Source organism: Lithobates pipiens, unplaced genomic scaffold (assembly GCF_037356315.1).
Source record: "Lithobates pipiens isolate NorthernLeopardFrog02 unplaced genomic scaffold, aLitPip1_a1.2 Scaffold_1, whole genome shotgun sequence".
Classification (NCBI taxonomy): Eukaryota; Metazoa; Chordata; class Amphibia; order Anura; family Ranidae; genus Lithobates; species Lithobates pipiens.
In genome coordinates this window covers 90,029,931-90,048,645 of record NW_027507685.1, presented here as the reverse complement: position 1 = coordinate 90,048,645, position 18,715 = coordinate 90,029,931, and the positions used below count along the sequence as shown (strand labels likewise).

At 48.1% G+C, this 18,715-nt stretch overlaps 1 protein-coding gene across 1 annotated transcript in view; it reads right to left on the bottom strand.

Moving 5' to 3' along the window:
* Nucleotides 1–562: 562 nt before the first annotated feature.
* Nucleotides 563–18,715, bottom strand: part of LOC143945906 (uncharacterized) — a 33,675-nt gene continuing 15,522 nt past the window's right edge. The window contains exons 2-4 of the mRNA XM_077465156.1: nucleotides 7,048–7,698; nucleotides 3,100–3,299; nucleotides 563–2,428 (exon numbers count right to left, since the gene is read on the bottom strand). Of these exons, the coding sequence (XP_077321282.1) occupies nucleotides 7,403–7,698 (296 nt within the window). The 3' untranslated portion in view covers nucleotides 563–2,428; nucleotides 3,100–3,299; nucleotides 7,048–7,402. The remainder of the gene's footprint in view (nucleotides 2,429–3,099; nucleotides 3,300–7,047; nucleotides 7,699–18,715) is intronic.

The window sequence follows — 18,715 nt, the reverse complement described above, 5'->3', positions numbered from 1 at the left end:
AAAAATGCGTTTTCATTTTTTTTCCACATTTTCCCAAAACTTCTGGAAAAAAATTAACCATTCAAACGACTCAATATGCCTCATAGATTATACGTTGGGGTGTTAGCTTTCCAAAATGGGGTCACTTTGTGGGCATTTCCATTGTCCTGGTGCTCCAGGTCCTTCAAAACTGTAATAGGTGGTTGAGAAATGAAATGTGTAATTTATGCTCCTAGAACGCTTGATGGTGCTATTTCAATATTGGGCCTCTGTATGTGGCCAGGCTGTGTAAAAGTCTCACACATTTGGTATCGTTATACTCAGGAGGAGTAGTAGAATGTATTTTGGGGTGTCATTTTTGCTGTGTACATGCTATGTGTTGGAAATATCTTATAAATGGACAACTTTGCGTAAAAAAAATGCGTTTTCATTTTTTTTCCACATTTTCCCAAAACTTCTGGAAAAAAATGAACCATTCAAACGACTCAATATGCCTCATAGATTATACGTTGGGGTGTTAGCTTTCCAAAATGGGGTCACTTTGTGGGCATTTCCATTGTCCTGGTGTTCCAGGTCCTTCAAAACTGTAATAGGTGGTTGAGAAATGAAATGTGTAATTTATGCTCCTAGAACGCCTGATGGTGCTATTTCAATATTGGGCCTCTGTATGTGGCCAGGCTGTGTAAAAGTCTCACACATTTGGTATCGTTATACTCAGGAGGAGTAGTAGAACGTATTTTGGGGTGTCATTTTTGCTATGTACATGCTATGTGTTGGAAATATCTTATAAATGGACAACTTTGCGTAAAAAAAATGCGTTTTCATTTTTTTTCCACATTTTCCCAAAACTTCTGGAAAAAAAATGAACCATTCAAACGACTCAATATGCCTCATAGATTATACGTTGGGGTGTTAGCTTTCCAAAATGGGGTCACTTTGTGGGCATTTCCATTGTCCTGGTGCTCCAGGTCCTTCAAAACTGTAATAGGTGGTTGAGAAATGAAATGTGTAATTTATGCTCCTAGAACGCTTGATGGTGCTATTTCAATATTGGGCCTCTGTATGTGGCCAGGCTGTGTAAAAGTCTCACACATTTGGTATCGTTATACTCAGGAGGAGTAGTAGAACGTATTTTGGGGTGTCATTTTTGCTATGTACATGCTATGTGTTGGAAATATCTTATAAATGGACAACTTTGCGTAAAAAAAATGCGTTTTCATTTTTTTTCCACATTTTCCCAAAACTTCTGGAAAAAAAATGAACCATTCAAACGACTCAATATGCCTCATAGATTATACGTTGGGGTGTTAGCTTTCCAAAATGGGGTCACTTTGTGGGCATTTCCATTGTCCTGGTGCTCCAGGGCCTTCAAAACTGTAATAGGTGGTTGAGAAATGAAATGTGTAATTTATGCTCCTAGAACGCCTGATGGTGCTATTTCAATATTGGGCCTCTGTATGTGGCCAGGCTGTGTAAAAGTCTCACACATTTGGTATCGTAATACTCAGAAGGAGTAGCAGAACGTATTTTGGGGTGTCATTTGTGGTATACACATGCCATGTGAGAGAAATAACCTATTACATTAAAAATTTTGTGAGAAAAAAAAAAAAAAAAAAAATCTTCATTTTGCAAAGAATTGTGGGAAAAAGATGACAACATCAAAAACCTCACCATGCATCTTAGTAAATACCTTGGAATGTCTACTTTCAAAAAAGGGGTCATTTGGGGGGTATTTGTACTTTCCTGACTTGTTCGGGTCACAAGAAATGAGATAGGCCACCAGTACATCAGATGTGATCAATTTTGTGCGATTCGCACCACAGCTTGTAGACTCTCTAACTTTCACAAAGACCAAATAATATCCAATAATTTGGGTTATTTTTACCAAAGATATGTAGCAGTATAAATTGTGGCCAAAATTTATGAAAAAAAAATTATAATTTGCAAAATTTTATCACAGAAACAAAGAAATATGTGTTTTTTTTCAAAATTTTCGGTCTTTTTTCATTTATAGCGCAAAAAATAAAAACCCCAGAGGTGATCAAATACCACCAAAAGAAAGCTCTATTTGTGGGAAAAAAAGGACACAAAATTCATTTGGGTAGAGTGTTGCATGACTGAGTAATTGTCATTCAAAGTGTGAGAGCACCAAAAGCTGAAAATTGGTCTGGGCAGGAAGGGTGTTTAAGTGCCCAGTAAGCAAGTGGTTAAATACCACCAAAAGAAAGCTCTATTTGTGGGAAAAAAATGATAAAAATGTATTTGTGTACAGTGTTCTATGGCCGCACAATTGTCATTCAAAGTGCATCAGCGCTGAAAGCTGAAAATTGGTCTGGGCAGGAGGGGGGTTTAAGTGCCCAGTAAGCAAGTGGTTAATCATCCGACTCTTGTATATTATTCCAAGGGAGAAATAGTCAACCATGGTGAAATAATCCATATTTTGCAAGATCTGTAGAAACATGAGAGAGAGGTATTAGCACTTTGTCACACAAGGCAGAAGACAGAGATGACAGCATAGTGACATATGTGATGCATGAAGCTCGTGCAGGACTAAAATTGCAGTGCAAAGGTATAAAACTAAGGCGGAGCTTGTGAATATTGGAGGTGGAGCTTAAAGGGTATGTATAGTCAAAGCCCCCCCTTTTTTTTTTTACATTTTGGATGGAACAGAAAGAGGTTAAACGCTCTAGGGCTTTGCCTAGAGGTGCCCTTTAACTGCCCATTTTAAAGTAGATGAATGTATACAGACCCCAATAGCTTAATGTTCACAAACGCTCCCCATGTTAAAGAGAAGAAGGGAAAGAGCAGGTTAGCAGTTACAGGAGGTTTTGCCCCATTTGTATGTGTGAATCGGGCCAGATAGATGAATTCATCTACACTCCGTTTCAATGTCCCTTACAAAGAAGCCCAACACTGCTCCAGGTCTCAGAATTTCCCACCTTTTGTTGGGGGTATTGTTCTGGCCTGGAAACCTGCTGAACGCAACCGGGGGAACCAATGGAGACATTCTCCATTTAGTGTAAGTGGAGCACCCCTTTATCTCTTCTCTATATCCAATCATAATAATTGGTATATCTTGATAAATGTTATAATTAAGTTTGATATCAGGCGCATACTTACTTCTGGGGCCATGTAGGTTGGTGACCCCACATATCCTTTAATTCTCTTAAACTCGGTGACTCCCTTCATTGACAATCCAAAATCCGCAATTCTGACGTGGCCATCTTTGTCTAAGAGGATGTTTCCCGGCTTCAGATCTCTGCATGATCTCTTTGGCGTGCAGGAATTGCAGGCCGCAAATAATTTCCGCTGTTAAATTTCTGGTGGAGAAAGTGATTTATGGATTAGCATCAAAAATCATAACAGACCAGGTAATGGTATGGATAAAGTGACTTCTCCCTATAGAACACAGGGGTATAGATGGACGGGATCAACTGGAGGGGCCTGGCTAGATCACTGCCTGTCCTCAGTGGTCAGACTCCCCCTACTCCAAACAGAGAAGAAGCATAGGCCTCCATCACTGAAATATCTTTATCACAATCCTAGTTTTGTCTGGTTGTTAGGGTGGCCCACTGACTTCCATATTTTGGTTCGCCATCCTGGAAGATGCATGTAGATCAGGAGTTCTGACTTCTCCCGAGGACAGTCACTCAGCATCAGCATAGGCAGTCTTGTAGGGATGTGATATTTCAAAAATAATTATTCGGTTACATCAGCTTCAGGTGCTTGGTAGCTGGTGGTGATCCAAGACTGATTCATCTTTATGAAGGTCAGTCGATCAACCGAGTCGGTAGACAGGCGCACCCTGTGATCGGTTACAAAGGCACCAGCAGCACTGAAGGTGCGTTCCGAAAGAACGCTGGATGGGCCAGTAGCTCAATTGCATACTGTGCAAGCTCTGGCCAGTGATCCATCCTCAAGACCAAGTAAGCCAGAGGATTTTCGGTGGCAAAGGTGTCCAAGTCTGACCTTGCCCCTAGGTATTCCTGCACCATGTAAATTAGACGCTGGCGATGGTTGCTGGAACCAATCATACCTTGGGGCTGCGGACTAAAAAATTGTATGCATCGGTCAGACAGCCATCTTCTCAACCGCTCCTTCTGACTGATGCCTCAGCAACAAGTTGTCCAGGACCAGGAGTTTGTAACCTCCCAGTCTCTGGGAACGCGTTGCACAGACCTTTCTGCAAGGCCTCCCGGAGATGTCTCATCCTCTGCTCCCTCTGTGATGGCAAGATAAGGTCAGCAACCTTACCCTTGTACCATGGATCAAGGAGAGTGGCCAGCCAGTAATGGTCCCTCTCCTTGATCCGAAGAATTTGAGGATCCTTCCGCAGGCTTTGCAGGATCAGGGAGGCCATGCAGCATAGGTTAGCTGAGGCATTCGGTCCGGAGTCCTTTGGGTCACTAAGGACAACATGATCCGCAGCCATCTCCTCCCAGCCACGTAGAAGTCCACGGGTGGTGAGAAAAAACCGAGCTCCCCTGACCCTGTCCTGGTGCCATAGTCGCACAGGTACTCATTGATGGCCCTCTGCTGCATGTGCAGCCGCTGCAGCATGGCCAATGTTGAGTTCCACCTGGTGGGCATGTCACATATAAGGCGGTTCTTGGGCAGGTTCGGCTCCTTTTGGAGCTCAACCAGCCGAGCACAGGCTTTAAATGAGTGGCAGAAATGCACACAGACTTTCCTGGCCTGCTTCAGGACATCCTGTAAGCCTGGGTATCTGCCCAAGAACTGCTACACCACTAGGTTAAGGACGTGAGCCACACAGGGCACATGGGTCAGTTGTCCCTGTCGGGCGGAGAGGAGGTTGGTGCCATTGTCGCAAACCACCAATCCTGGCTTAAGCTGGCATGGTGTCAACCACCTCTCAGCCTGCCCCTGCAGAGCTGACAAAATATCTGCCCCAGTGTGGCTCCTGTCCCCCAAACAAACCAGCGCAAGCACGGCATGGCATTGTTTTGCCTGCGTACTTGCGTGGCCCCTTGAATGCATACGGAGCACTGCTGGTTCCAAGGACAGAGCACTGGAAGAGGAGGGGGTGGAGGAGAGAGGTGTGTCACAACCAGTAGTAGCATTTTGGAGGCGTGGTGGCGGAACAACCTCCAACACTACTGCACCTTGTCCTGCATCCTTCCCAGCTGCCAGAAGAGTGACCCAATGGGCCGTGAAAGACAGGTAACGTCCCTGTCCGTGCATGCTGGACCATGGGTCAGCGGTAATATGCACCTGAGCGCCCTGTCCAGCGAGGCAAGGACATTGCCTTCCACATGCCGGTAGAGAGCCATAATCGCCTTCCGTGAGAAAAAGTGGCGTTTTGGGACCTGCCACTAAAGAACCGCTCATTGCACAAACTCACGGAAGGGGGCCGAGTCTACCAACTGAAAAGGCAGCAGCTGAAGTGCTAGCAATTTAGCCAAGCTAGCATTCAACCGATGGGCATGTGGATGGCTGGGAGTGAACTTCTTTCTACGGTCCAGCAGCTGGGGCAGGGAAATTTGCCTGCTACAATCAGACGTGGGTGTACTGCTAGCAGAATGCCCGCAAGCACTTGGCTGTGACACACCTAATTCTACAGCTTCATTCCTCTCAGCACAGGTTTCAGAGAGGACTGAAGGTCTAGTGGGGTTGGAGATCCCAGCTGATGAGGAGCAAGGAGAGGTCTGCTTTGTTCTTTGGTGTGGGTCTTTGAGGTAAACTTGCCAACGAGCTGCATGGCAGGTCATCGCTCAGGGGACTCCTCAGGAGGACGTGGTGGGTCTAGGGAAGGAGTCACTGATGATGACATTGAGACGAGGGAAGAAGATGCTTTGGCAGCTGCTTTGCTAGTACCCTGAGCCTGGGTGAGAGAGGATGAGGAGGATGAAGAGGACTTGGTCATCCAGTCTACCAAGTCTTCGGCATGATGCGGCTCAACACGTCCAGCTGCCGAAAATAAGGACAAGCGTATCCCATGGCCACGTGCTGATGACGATGCACCGCGTCCACGACCAGCACTGTTGTCTCTAGACACAGAGCCTGCTTGCCCTCTTTTATTGGCTTGTGCCTGTCCCCCTCTCCTTGTTGCCCTTCCAGACATGGTAATGGCCTGCAGGGAGATGGGAAAACCAACAATTGGGTAGTGTATATTGTGCTGGAGGCACAAAACACCCACTAACTCCTGCAGATGCCTTTATTATAGAACACCAGCAATAAAGGGTAGATACAGGTGTATATTGTGCTGTGCTGGAGGCACACAACATCAACTAACTCCTGCAGATGGCTCAATTAGAGAAGAGCAATAAAGGGTAGATACAGGTGTATTCTACGGTGCAGGCACACAGACAACACCCAGTCACCCACTAACTCTGGCAGATGGCTCAATTAGAGAACAGCAATGAAGGGTAGATACAGGTGTATTCTGTGGTGAAGGCACTAACTCCTGCAGACGCCGGAACACTACACAAGGCCGCCGTGCTGGCGGCCTTATATAGTGTGGGGCGTGTACTACACAGCCTCAGCTATAATTGGCCACAGGCATCCTACTTGTGGCCAATCATGGCTCTCCTCGCTGCCGGCGCTGTGATTGGCCAAGCATGCGGGGTCACAGTGCATGCTTGGCCAATCATGAGCCAGCAATGCACTGCAATGACGCAGTGCATTGTGGGCTGTGAGCACCACGCGAATTTGGCGCGAACGGCCCACAGAGTTCTGGCTTTGCCGAACGGGTGAACAGCCGGTGTTCGAGTCGAACACCAAGCTCATCACCGAGCTCCAGCCTTGTACTAAGCACTCTAGTTTTTCTCTCACCTTTACTGTGTTCTGCTGATTTACAGCCATAGCCCTCAGAAGAACCTGATGTGGTACAGAAGTTAAGCTCTTTTGCTTCCTGCAATTTGGCACTTCGTGCCTGAAGGACTAGATGACAGGTCTGAACACTGTCATCTCATGGGGCAGGGGAATGCTTAGCCTTGTGTAAGTTTTCACTCCCAAAAATGTCACCATTTGCATAACTATTGTAGCGGGTCTGGAGCAATAGTGGAGCACAGTACAGGAAAAAGAAGAAATAGGGAGATGAAGACTTACCTTTGTCTGGAATGACCCATATATATGGGTGATGTATGGGCACTCTCTGCCTTCTTCCAGAACGCATATTTCAGCTAGGGCACAGCTGGATATAGAACTCAGTAGCAATCTCTTTTCGGCGAACTTCACTGCCAGCGTTTGGTTAGTGGCGAGATGGGTGGCCAACAACACTATCCCAAAGCTCCCCATTCCAATTGTCTTGTGGTGGGTGAAGCTTTCCACATATAGTTTCTTGAGGCTGCTGGATGGGATATCGCTGCTGGATGGAACCAGCATTTTCTCACCCTCCATGGTATCTGAAGTGACCAGACTTTGCTGGTCCTCCATTGCTGTGTCCAGTTTAAATATAATACTCTCACTGGTGGTAGTAGCCGATAGTTTTCTTACTGTCCTTCGTGGATGGGATGACTGGACATTGATGGTCTTCCACAGTCTGAGATACTATGGTTGCCTTATCCTCATCCTCACCGGTGGATGAAACCAGTGCAGTTTGATCATCCTCCAAGGTATATGGGGTGACGGCACTTTGTTGATCCCCCACAGTCATAGCCAGTGTTGTTGGCTCTCTGTCACTGGTGGATGGAACCAGTTGGTTGTTTACCCCCTCCAGGGTGGAAGTGGTGACACTGGGAGATGGTGGATCATCTTCTCCTAGAAAGAGGGGGAAAAAAAACATTTTAGTTGTTTCTGTTTTATAATATACAAATCTGGGGACACTTTTTTTTAATTTTCTTATTGTGCATTTATAGCTTCTATATACCCATGGACAATATTGTCGTTGTCCAAACTACCTCCCCCCCAGGAGATTATTCTCAGTGCTTGGCTTTCTGTGCCAGAACAAGTGTACCATAAAGGGCTTGACATCCCTAACACCAAGAGATACCAATCCTAATGTGATATCTCACTGCACTGAGATCTCGGTGCCAAAGACCATTGATCTGCTACGGGGGGGGGGGGGGCATATTGGTTCATTATGTATACAGGCTGTGCTGCCTGTTTAGTAGTCCTTGTTCTGTAATGATGCTTCCTCTCAATCGAAGTCATCATTCTGCTAAATCCTAAATAATAACGATCCCAGTATTCTGTATTCTCTATATTACATTAGTTATGCAGCAATTGTGCGATCTGAACTTTTCTCATGCTCTAGAGCCATATACAGTATCTCGCAAAAGTGAGTACACCCCTCACACTGAAACACTGAAGAAATGACACTTTGCTACAATGTAAAGTAGTGAGTGTACAGCTTGTATAACAGTGTAACTTTGCTGTCCCCTCAAAATAACAACACACAGCCATTAATGTCTAAACCGCTGGTGTCAAGCGTGTGCGGCGGCAACCAGGTGATGAGTACAAAGACAAGTGTGTCTTGCCTACAGTCAAGCATGGTGGTGGGAGTGTCATGGTTTGGGGCTGCATGAGTGCTGCCGACACTGGGGAGCTACAGTTCATTGAGGGAACCATGAATGCCAACATGTACTGCGACATACTGAAGCAGAGAATGATCCCCTCCCTTCGGAGACTGGGCCATATGGCAGTATTCCAACATGATAACTTCACCAAACACACCTCCAAGACGACCACTGCCTTGCTAAAGAAGCATAGGGTAAAGGTGATGGACTGGCCAAGCATGTCTCCAGACCTAAACCCTATTGAGCATCTGTGGGGCATCCTCAAACGGAAGGTAGAGGAGCGCAAAGTCTCTAACATCCACCAGCTCCGTGATGTCGTCATGGAGGAGTGAAAGAGGACTCCAGTGCCAACCTGCTAAGCTCTGAACTCCATGCCCAAGAGGGCTAAGGCAGTGCTGGGAAATAATGGTGGCCATACAAAATATTGACATATTGGGCCCAATTTGGACATTTTCACTTAGCGGTGTACTCACTTTTGTTGCCAGTGGTTTAGACATTAACCCCCCTAATCCCGAGTCTGGCTAGGGTTATGATTTCACTAACAGGAGCTGGATGCAGGGGAGGACACAGGGAGAGTTACTTACCTTGTCCCCTGGATCCAGCGATGTCCCCCGCGCTGTGTGATCGAGCTGTCCTCCGCTCGATTCACAATGCCGAATGCTGCCGAGCTCCGTTCCCTGCGATGTTACGGCGCACGGGAGCGGAGAACGGCAGCAAATTCAAAAAAGTACAAAGGACACAAAACACACACAGCACTGTAATCTTACAGATTACAGTACTGTATTAAAAATTACACACCCACTTTGTCCCTAGTGGTCTGTGCAGTGCCCTGCATGCACTTTTATATTATAAATACTATTTTTTCGGCCTGGAATTTGGAGATTGCCCATAGCAACCAAAACTTGTCCCTTTTTCAGTGTTTTAGGATTTGATTACATTATTCAATAATTTTTATTATTCTTTATTATATTATAAACTTTATCATACCCGGGATGTCTGCTAGACTCTGGTTTGAACAGATTTAAGAGAGTTATTCCTACTAATTACAGGACTACAAAATAAAACGCCAAATTTCCATGCAAAATAATTGTACCGCTTTCAGCACCTAAATCCAGACTGAATCATACCGCCAGGGAGGTTAATGGCTGTGTGAGGTATTTTGAGGGGACCGCAAATTTACACTGTAATACAAGCTGTACACTCACTACTTTATAGAAGAGGAGCCGAGTCCACCCCATGACTGTTTTCAATTAATGCGTCTGGTAACCACACATATTCCCAATGTGAGTGAAATACCCCTGCAGTATCCAGACCTAACACGGTTCTACAAGCTGAAGCCTTACCACCGGGGATGTCTGCACAGAAGACAGAGCTGCAAGCACTCACTATAGCATATAAACTGGCAGAGGGAAAAAGAGCCAACATTCATACAGACTCAAGATATGCTTTTAGCGTTGCCCATAACTTTGGTGTTATCTGGAAGGCCAGAGGATTCCTGACAGCTGCAGGAGCACCTGTGAAACACAGTCCAGCTATCAATGACCTGACTTACTTCTCCCAACCCAAGTGGCTATTTTGAAAGTAAAAGCACACGGCAAACTGAACTTGAAGGAAGCCAGAGGCAATCATCTAGCCGATTCAACTGCAAAACAGGCAGCCAGCGGTCCACGAGAAGTTGAGAGTGGAAAAAGAAGACCATCCCGTGCTTGCCCTACAGACTCTTCCAGTGGACATAGTTTATCTGAAAAAAAAAAAACTACAAGAAGCAGCAAGTCCGGATGAGAAGGAAAGCTGGAAGCAGTGGGGAGCAACCCTCAAGGATGGACTATTCGAGTGCAACAAGAAGCCTTGCTTACCCAGGAATATGTACTCGGGTGTGGTACAATGGGCACATGGAGCTGCCCATCTGTCAAAGACTTATGAATGTAGCTTCAGGAATCACTCCACTGACTAGCAACTTCTGTAAGTCATGCACCATTTGTGCCAAGTGTAACCCGGGATGCACAGAGAAGATGCCGCAGAAACGCCCTTGTACCCTTTCCAGCGAATACAAATTGACCACATCCAAATGCAAAAGATTGGATGATTTGAGTACACCTTAGTAGTTTCACACAGCCTACCACCCCCAGAGTACCGGGAAGGTAGAAAGAATGAATGACACATTAAAGACTTGAATGTTAAAAATGGCCCAAGAAACTGGTATGCATTGGCTGGACAGCCTGCCCATTGCCCTGTTCAGCATCAGATACACACCAAGGGGAGAACACTCCCCTACCCCCTTATGAGATTTTGGTTGATTTAGCCCCTAGACTTGGTTGTTATTTTCCACAGTTATAACTGCAGTATGATGTGTTGACTAATTATGTAACCGCATTATCACAAGAATTAACCCGAATATGTGCCCAGGTGTTTTCTTCCATTCCAGATCCTGAATTAGATACAGGAACACACCAACTACTACCAGGAAATTGGGTGCTGGTAAAGACATTTGTGAGAAAAAGTTCTCTTGAACCCAGATATGATGGTCCCTTCCAGGTGCTGCTGACCACAAGCACATCTGTAAAGTTGGCTGGGAAAAACACTTGAATCCACCCCTTCCACTGTAAGAAAGTCCCAAGTCCAGAGCACAAGACATTGACTGCACTATGATGTCCACATTGTATAATCCTTTTTCTGTTAAATCTGGTGAGGGCCCAACAGGTGGCTATCACTAAGAGGAGTGCTCCTGAGGGAAGTTTTGACCCACATGTGTATATAGATGCCATAAGGGTCCCGAATGAATTTAAAGCCCGAGACCAAGTAAAGGCAGGTTTTGAGTCTTTGATTCCCATAATGACTGTCAACAAAAATGTAGACTGGATAAATTACATATATTACAACCAGCAGCGGTTTGTAAATTACACTAGAGACGCCCTACAGGGGATTGCTGACCAATTAGCTCCCACATCTTACATGACATTTCAGAATAGGATGGCCTTGGACATGATTTTAGCGGAGAAGGGGGGTTGTTTGTAAAATGATAGAAGGTACAGGGACATGATACACATACATACCTGACAACACTGGAGTGACCACTCCACACTGCCTGCACAGAGAGAGAGACCGCTTCACACTGCCTGCACAGGGAGAGAGACCGCTTCACACTGCCCGCACAGGGAGAGAGACCGCTTCACACTGCCTGCACAGGGAGAGAGACCGCTTCACACTGCCTGCAAAGGGAGAGAGACCGCTTCACACTGCCTGCACAGGGAGAGAGACCGCTTCACACTGCCTGCACAGGGAGAGAGACCGCTTCACACTGCCTGCACAGGGAGAGAGACCGCTTCACACTGCCTGCACAGGGAGAGAGACAGACCTCTTCACACTGCCTGCACAGAGAGAGAGAGAGACTGCTTCACACTGCCTGCACAGAGACAGACCACTTCACACTGCCTGCACAGAGAGACCGCTTCACACTGCCTGCACAGAGAGACCGCTTCACACTGCCTGCACAGAGAGACCGCTTCACACTGCCTGCACAGAGAGACGCTTCACACTGCCTGCAAAGAGAGACCGCTTCACACTGCCTGCACAGAGAGAGAGACCGCTTCACACTGCCTGCACAGAGAGAGAGAGACCGCTTCACACTGCCTGCACAGAGAGAGAGACCGCTTCACACTGCCTGCACAGAGAGAGACCGCTTCACACTGCCTGCACAGAGAGAGAGAGAGGAGACCACTTAATGCTTCCTGCACAGAGAGAGAGAGACCGCTTCACGCTTCCTGCACAGAGAGAGAGAGAGAGAGACCGCTTCACGCTTCCTGCACAGAGAGAAGAGAGACCGCTTCACACTGCCTGCACAGAGAGAGAGAGAGAGACCCGCTTCACACTGCCTGCACAGAGAGAGAGAGAGACCGCTTCACACTGCCTGCAGAGAGAGGGAGACCGCTTCACACTGCTTGCACAGAGAGAGAGAGAGAGAGAGAGAGAGAGACCGCTTCACACTGCCTGCACAGAGAGAGACCGCTTCACACTGCCTGCACAGAGAGAGAGAGAGAGAGAGAGAGAGAGACTGCTTCACACTGCCTGCACAGAGAGGGAGAGAGAGACCGCTTCACACTGCCTGCACAGAGAGAGAGAGACCGCTTCACGCTTCCTGCACAGAGAGAGAGAGAGAGACCGCTTAACGCTGCCTGCACAGAGAGACAGAGAGACCGCTTCACACTGCCTGCACAGAGAGAGAGAGACCGCTTCACACTGCCTGCACAGAGAGAGACCGATTCACACTGCTTGCACAGAGAGAGACCGCTTCACACTGCTTGCACAGAGAGAGAGAGAGACCGCTTCATACTGCCTGCACAGAGAGGGAGAGAGAGACCGCTTCACACTGCCTGCACAGAGAGGGAGAGAGAGAACCGCTTCACACTGCCTGCACAGAGAGGAGAGAGAGACGCTTCACACTGCCTGCACAGAGAGGGAGAGAGAGACCGCTTCATGCTTCTGCACAGAGAGGGAGAGAGAGACCGCTTCACGCTTCCTGCAGAGAGAGAGAGAGAGACCTCTTCACGCTGCCTGCACAGAGAGAGACCGCTTCACACTGCCTGCACAGAGAGAGAGAGACCGCTTCATGCTTCCTGCAGAGAGAGAGAGAGAGACCGCTTCATGCTTCCTGCAGAGAGAGAGAGAGAGAGACCGCTTCACGCTTCCTGCAGAGAGAGAGAGAGACCGCTTCATACTGCCTGCACAGAGAGGGAGAGAGAGACCGCTTCACACTGCCTGCACAGAGAGGAGAGAGAGATGGCTTCACACTGCCTGCACAGAGAGGGAGAGAGAGACGGCTTCACACTGCCTGCACAGAGAGGGAGAGAGAGAGACGGCTTCACACTGCCTGCACAGAGAGAGAGAGAGAGGGACCGCTTCACACTGCCTGCACAGAGAGAGAGAGAGAGAGACCGCTTCACACTTCCTGCAGAGAGAGAGAGAGACCTCTTCACACTGCCTGCATAGAGAGAGAGAGAGAGAGAGAGACCGCTTCACACTGCCTGCACAGAGAGAGAGAGAGAGAGAGAGACCGCTTCATACTGCCTGCACAGAGAGAGAGAGAGACCACTTCATACTGCCTGCACAGAGAGAGAGAGAGAGAGAGAGAGAGACCGCTTCATACTGCCTGCACAGAGAGAGAGACCGCTTCATACTGCCTGAACAGAGAAAGAGACCGCTTCATACTGCCTGCACAGAGAGACCGCTTCATACTGCCTGCACAGAGAGAGAGAGAGAGAGACCGCTTCATACTGCCTGCACAGAGAGAGAGAGAGAGAGAGACCGCTTCATACTGCCTGCACAGAGAGAGAGAGAGACCGCTTCATACTGCCTGCACAGAGAGACCGCTTCATACTGCCTGCACAGAGAGAGAGAGAGAGACCGCTTCATACTGCCTGCACAGGAGAGAGAGAGAGAGAGAGAGAGAGAGAGAGAGAGAGAGAGAGACCGCTTCATACTGCCTGCACAGAGAGAGAGAGAGAGAGAGACCGCTTCATACTGCCTGCACAGAGAGAGAGAGGACCGCTTCATACTGCCTGCACAGAGAGAGAGAGACTGCTTCACACTGCCTGCAGAAAGAAAGAGACTGATTGACACTGCTTGAAGAGAGAGTAATGTAAATAAGGTGGAGTTCAAAGTGAATCGTGCCATTAGCTGGAGGGATTGGCATTTAGAAGGTTAAAACAGGCAGGGAGGAAATGTGATGATACCTCCTCACTGCCTGTCAAATTCCTCAGAAAAGTGACCCGAGCATGAATCGCTTTTCAGTGGAGTGGCAGTGCCTGTGACAAGTGAATAGCCCTTGGGCTCACACTGGTATGCATGTTTGGCTGCAGTGCTGGTGTACTGGTGGTTTTCTTTAGCCACAGTCCCCCAGATATCTTTTAGTTGCACATTTTTTGCTGCATTTTCTAAAGTGCCCCAAAGATGCAGCATGCAGGACTTTTTTGTGCACTTCAGAACATGCAGTAAAAATGTTCAACCTAATAGTGGTCTATGGGGCCAGGGGTAACATGCAGGAAGACTACCAGCTCTGCAGCATACCAGTGTCAGTGTGAACCTCTTCATACCACCTAGGGCAAGGTACAGTCACAGGCTGCCAGAAAGAAAACTCTTTAGCTTTAGCTCTTTAGCTTAGAGAAGGAGAGAGAGAGGAGAGGAGAGAGAGAGACATGAGAGAGAAATTAGAAGAGAAGAGAGAGAAGGGAGGGATGAGAAGCTCACTTACATGGACGCTCACTGGATTTCAGCCGACTGCTTGATTTTAACTTTCCCACCCACACATCCTCTTCACAGACAGCACACTGGCTGCCCGGAGTGTGGGCGGGGCAAGCAAGAGCAGATCTACCAGCCATTCATATGGAGGAGGGAGGGGCTGGACTGGGCTGCGCTCTGTAACACAGAGTTTCAGCCCAGTGACAGAACACATTGCTGGATGGAGCTGCTGCACTCGGCCAGCTCAGACACTGCACATGCGCAGTTGTGAGCTGGACACCAGCCAAATTATACAGCAAATCAGAGCGGCCCGGAGGGCAAATGCATCCCTGCCCCCTGGCCCAGGCCCGCCCCTGGCAAGGGGAGTGATGGGCTAGCCATCAACCGTCTAACGTACAGCAAGAAAAAAGTTCCAAGGCACATGAGGACAGATGAGTTAGATCACCTACTAGGGACAGAATAGGAAATAAACATTTCAAGGGGGGACTGTTATGGATTGTTTAATACTTTGATTAAATTACTATTTTCTATTATGTCAAGATATATGCTGAATCTCCTTACTCAAAATGCTTCACCTAGAGACCCCCCTCCCATCGGAGTGAGTCCAGGAGTCCACAAGCCATCAGCAGAAAACCTGGATGAAACTGGCCAGGACCCCTTACATAAGGGTCCTCCAATCTCTGGCTTGACAGCACAGAATACACCTGTCACCTGAGATTATGCTTTTGCAAACAATGAGTCATCTCTTACATATAAAGGGGGCTATATGCCCAGAGCAATGAAGGAAGCTTTTCACTGAACAGTGTGTGTCAGCGTACTCCTTCTAAACATGCATGCATGGACATTTGAATTAGACCAGGTGAACTCGGCCAGACATTTGTCTGGGATCCAAAAATAGGATTTTTATATACAGCTTACCTGTAAAATCCTTTTCTTGAGAAGTACATCACGGGACACAGGAGCTTCATTACATAGTGGGTTATATAGGCACCTCTGGTGATTGGACACTGGTTAACCCTCAATTAAGGAGAATGCCTCCCCTATATAACCCCTCCCATATGGGAGGAACCTCAGTTTTGTAGCAAAGCAATAAGAAACCACGTAAAACCCAAGAGGGGCGGCAGCTCTGTGTCCCATGATGTACTTCTCAAGAAAAAGATTTTACAGGTAAGCTGTATATAAAAATCCTATTTTCTTGATCATACATCACGGGACACAGGAGCTTCATTACATAGTGGGATGTCCCAAAGCAATGCTCAGTTTGAGGGGAGGGAGACACAGATCAGAAATATAGACAGCCATGGACCGGAGGTTATAAACTGCAGCCTGCAGTACACTGCGCCCAAAGGCGATATCCTCTTGCCCTCTGACATCCACCCGATAGAATCTGGTGAATGTGTGGACTGATGACCAAGTTGCAGCCTTACAGATCTGAGCCAGGGAGGCCTGGTGATGCACTGCCCAAAAATCAACCTAAAGCCCTGGTTGAGTGCGCTTTCACTTGAAAACGAGGAATCTTCCCCTTTACACTATAGGCCTGAGAAATAACCTGTCTAATCCACCTTGAGAGAGTGGATCTTGATGCCGCTTGGCCCTTCCTAGGGCCTTCTGCAAAATAAATAAGCAATCAGTCTTTTTTATCTGAGCAGTTGCCTGAAGATAGGTACTGATTGCCCTTACCACATCTAAAGTGTGCAAAGATTCTTCTTCTGTGGACTGTGGATCCGGAAAAAAGGATGGTAGGATTACATCTTGATTCAAATGGAATCCCGAACCACCTTAGGCAGAAAGGACCTGTTGGGACGCATTACCACCGGTCCTTATGAATAATTAGATATGGTTCCTTGCTGGAGAGTGAGCTGTGACACTCTCCTAGCCGAGGAAATGGCTACCAAGAAAACCAATTTTTTAGTCAAAAGAACTAATGAAGCCAGATGCAAAGGTTCAAATGGTTGTCCCTGCAAAGCTGAGAGAACCAAATTTAGATCCCATAGGCATACCGGAGGTTTGACTGGCGGTCTTATCCGCATGGCCCCCTGGATGAAAGCCCACACCAGGGAATGTGATGCAAGTGGCTTCTGAAAAAACACTGACAAGGCCGAAATCTGCACCTTGATAGTGCTTATGGCCAAATTCATTTCTAGGCCTGACTGCAGAAAGGCCAAGATCCTGCTAATGACATACTTTCTAGGATGCCATTCCCTGAGTTCATACCAGGAAACATATGCCTTCCAGATTTTGTAGTAAATAAGCCTGGAGGCCGGCTTTCTGGCATTGACCAGAGTAGAAAGGACTGGCCCCGAAAGCCCACGATCCCTCAGAATGTGGGTCTCAGCAGCCAAACCGTCAAATTCAGACTGTGTAAAGCAGGATGGTAAATTGGACCCTGTGAGAGCAGATCTGGCCAGAGAGGAAGGATCCATGGCCTGCCTACTGCCAACTTCATGATCTCTGCGTACCAAGGTCGCCTGGGCCAAGCCGGGGCTACCAAAAGCACCGACTTTGTTTCCCTCTTGATTCTTCCCAAGAACTGTGACAGAAGCGGGCACGGGGGAAGGCATAAATTAGATTGTACTGATCCCAGGGAACTGTCAGAGCATCCGACCCCTGAGCAAGAACATCTCTTGTCCTTGACACAAATTTGTCCAGCTTTCTGTTGAATCTGGACGCAAACAGATCTACGTCTGGAGTACGCCACCTGCGACATATGTTCTGAAACATGTCGGGGTGCAGAGCCCATTCTCCTGGGCACAACTTCTGGCGGCTCAGAAAATCCGCCTGCCAATTTTCCACTCCTAGAATGAAGACTGCAGAAAGGATGGAACACGCCTTTCTGCCCAGGCACGTATGAGACCTCTTTTTGTGCAACCAGACTCCTGGTACCACCCTGGTGATTGATATAGGCCACTGCTGTGGCATTGTCGGACTGAACCCGAACAGGGAGACCCCGTAGTCTGTAAGACCACTTTATGAGAGCCATATAAACTGCCCGGATCTCCAAGACACTTATAGGCAATAGCTTCTCGATCGCAGACCATATCTCCTGCGAGCACGTCTCCTCCAACACTGCTCCCCAGCCTGTCAGGCTGGCATCTGTCGTATAATCTTCCATGGAAGAGGAAGAAAAGTTTTGCCTTTCAGCAAATTCTCGGTTTGTAACCACCAACGAGACTCTTGCGTGCCCCCTCTCTCTCTCTCTCCTCCCCCCCTCTCTCTCCTCCCTCCCTCTCTCTCTCCTCCTCCCTCTCTCTCTCCTCCCCCCTCTCTCTCTCTCTCTCTCCTCTCCCCCTCTCTCTCTTCTCTCCCCCTCTCTCTTCTCTCTCTCCTCCCCCTCTCCTAACCCCCTCTCTCTCTCCTCTCCCCCCTCTCTCTCCTCCCTCTCTCTCTCCTCTCCCCCCTCTCTCTCTCCCCCCTCTCTCTCTCTCTCCTCTCTCCCCCCTCTCTCTCTCTCCTCCCCCTCTCTCCCCCTCTCTCTCTCCCCCCTTTCTCTCTCCTCTCCCCCCTCTCTCTCTCTCACCCTCTCTCTCTCCCCTCCCCCCCTCTCCCTCTCCCCCCTCTCTCCTATTCCCTCTCTCTCCTCCCCCTCTCTCTCTCCTCCCTCTCTCTCCTCCCCCTCTCTCTTTCTCTCTCCTCTCCCCCCTCTCTCTCTCTCTCTACCCCTCTCTCCCCCCTCTCTCTCTCCCTCCCCCTTCTCGGTTTGTAACCACCAAACGAGACCTGGGGACAGACTCATAGGAAGATCCAAGGCCTGGGGCTTCCTGTTCCACGCCGCAAGGATGCATCTTTGCAGAGGCCTTGAGTGGAACTGGGCGAATGGAACGGCCTCAAAGGAGGCGACCATTTTCCCTAACAGTCTCATGCACAACTGAATGGGGGAAGATCTTCTGCCCAGAATTAGGCGCACCAGACAGACCCCCAATGGCTAAGGCTTCTGGCCTTGGTAGAAACACCCCACTTTGAGCGGTGTAGATGACCATTCCCAAGGTACTCCCAACCTGGTAGCTAGGCTGTAGGGGACGATTTTC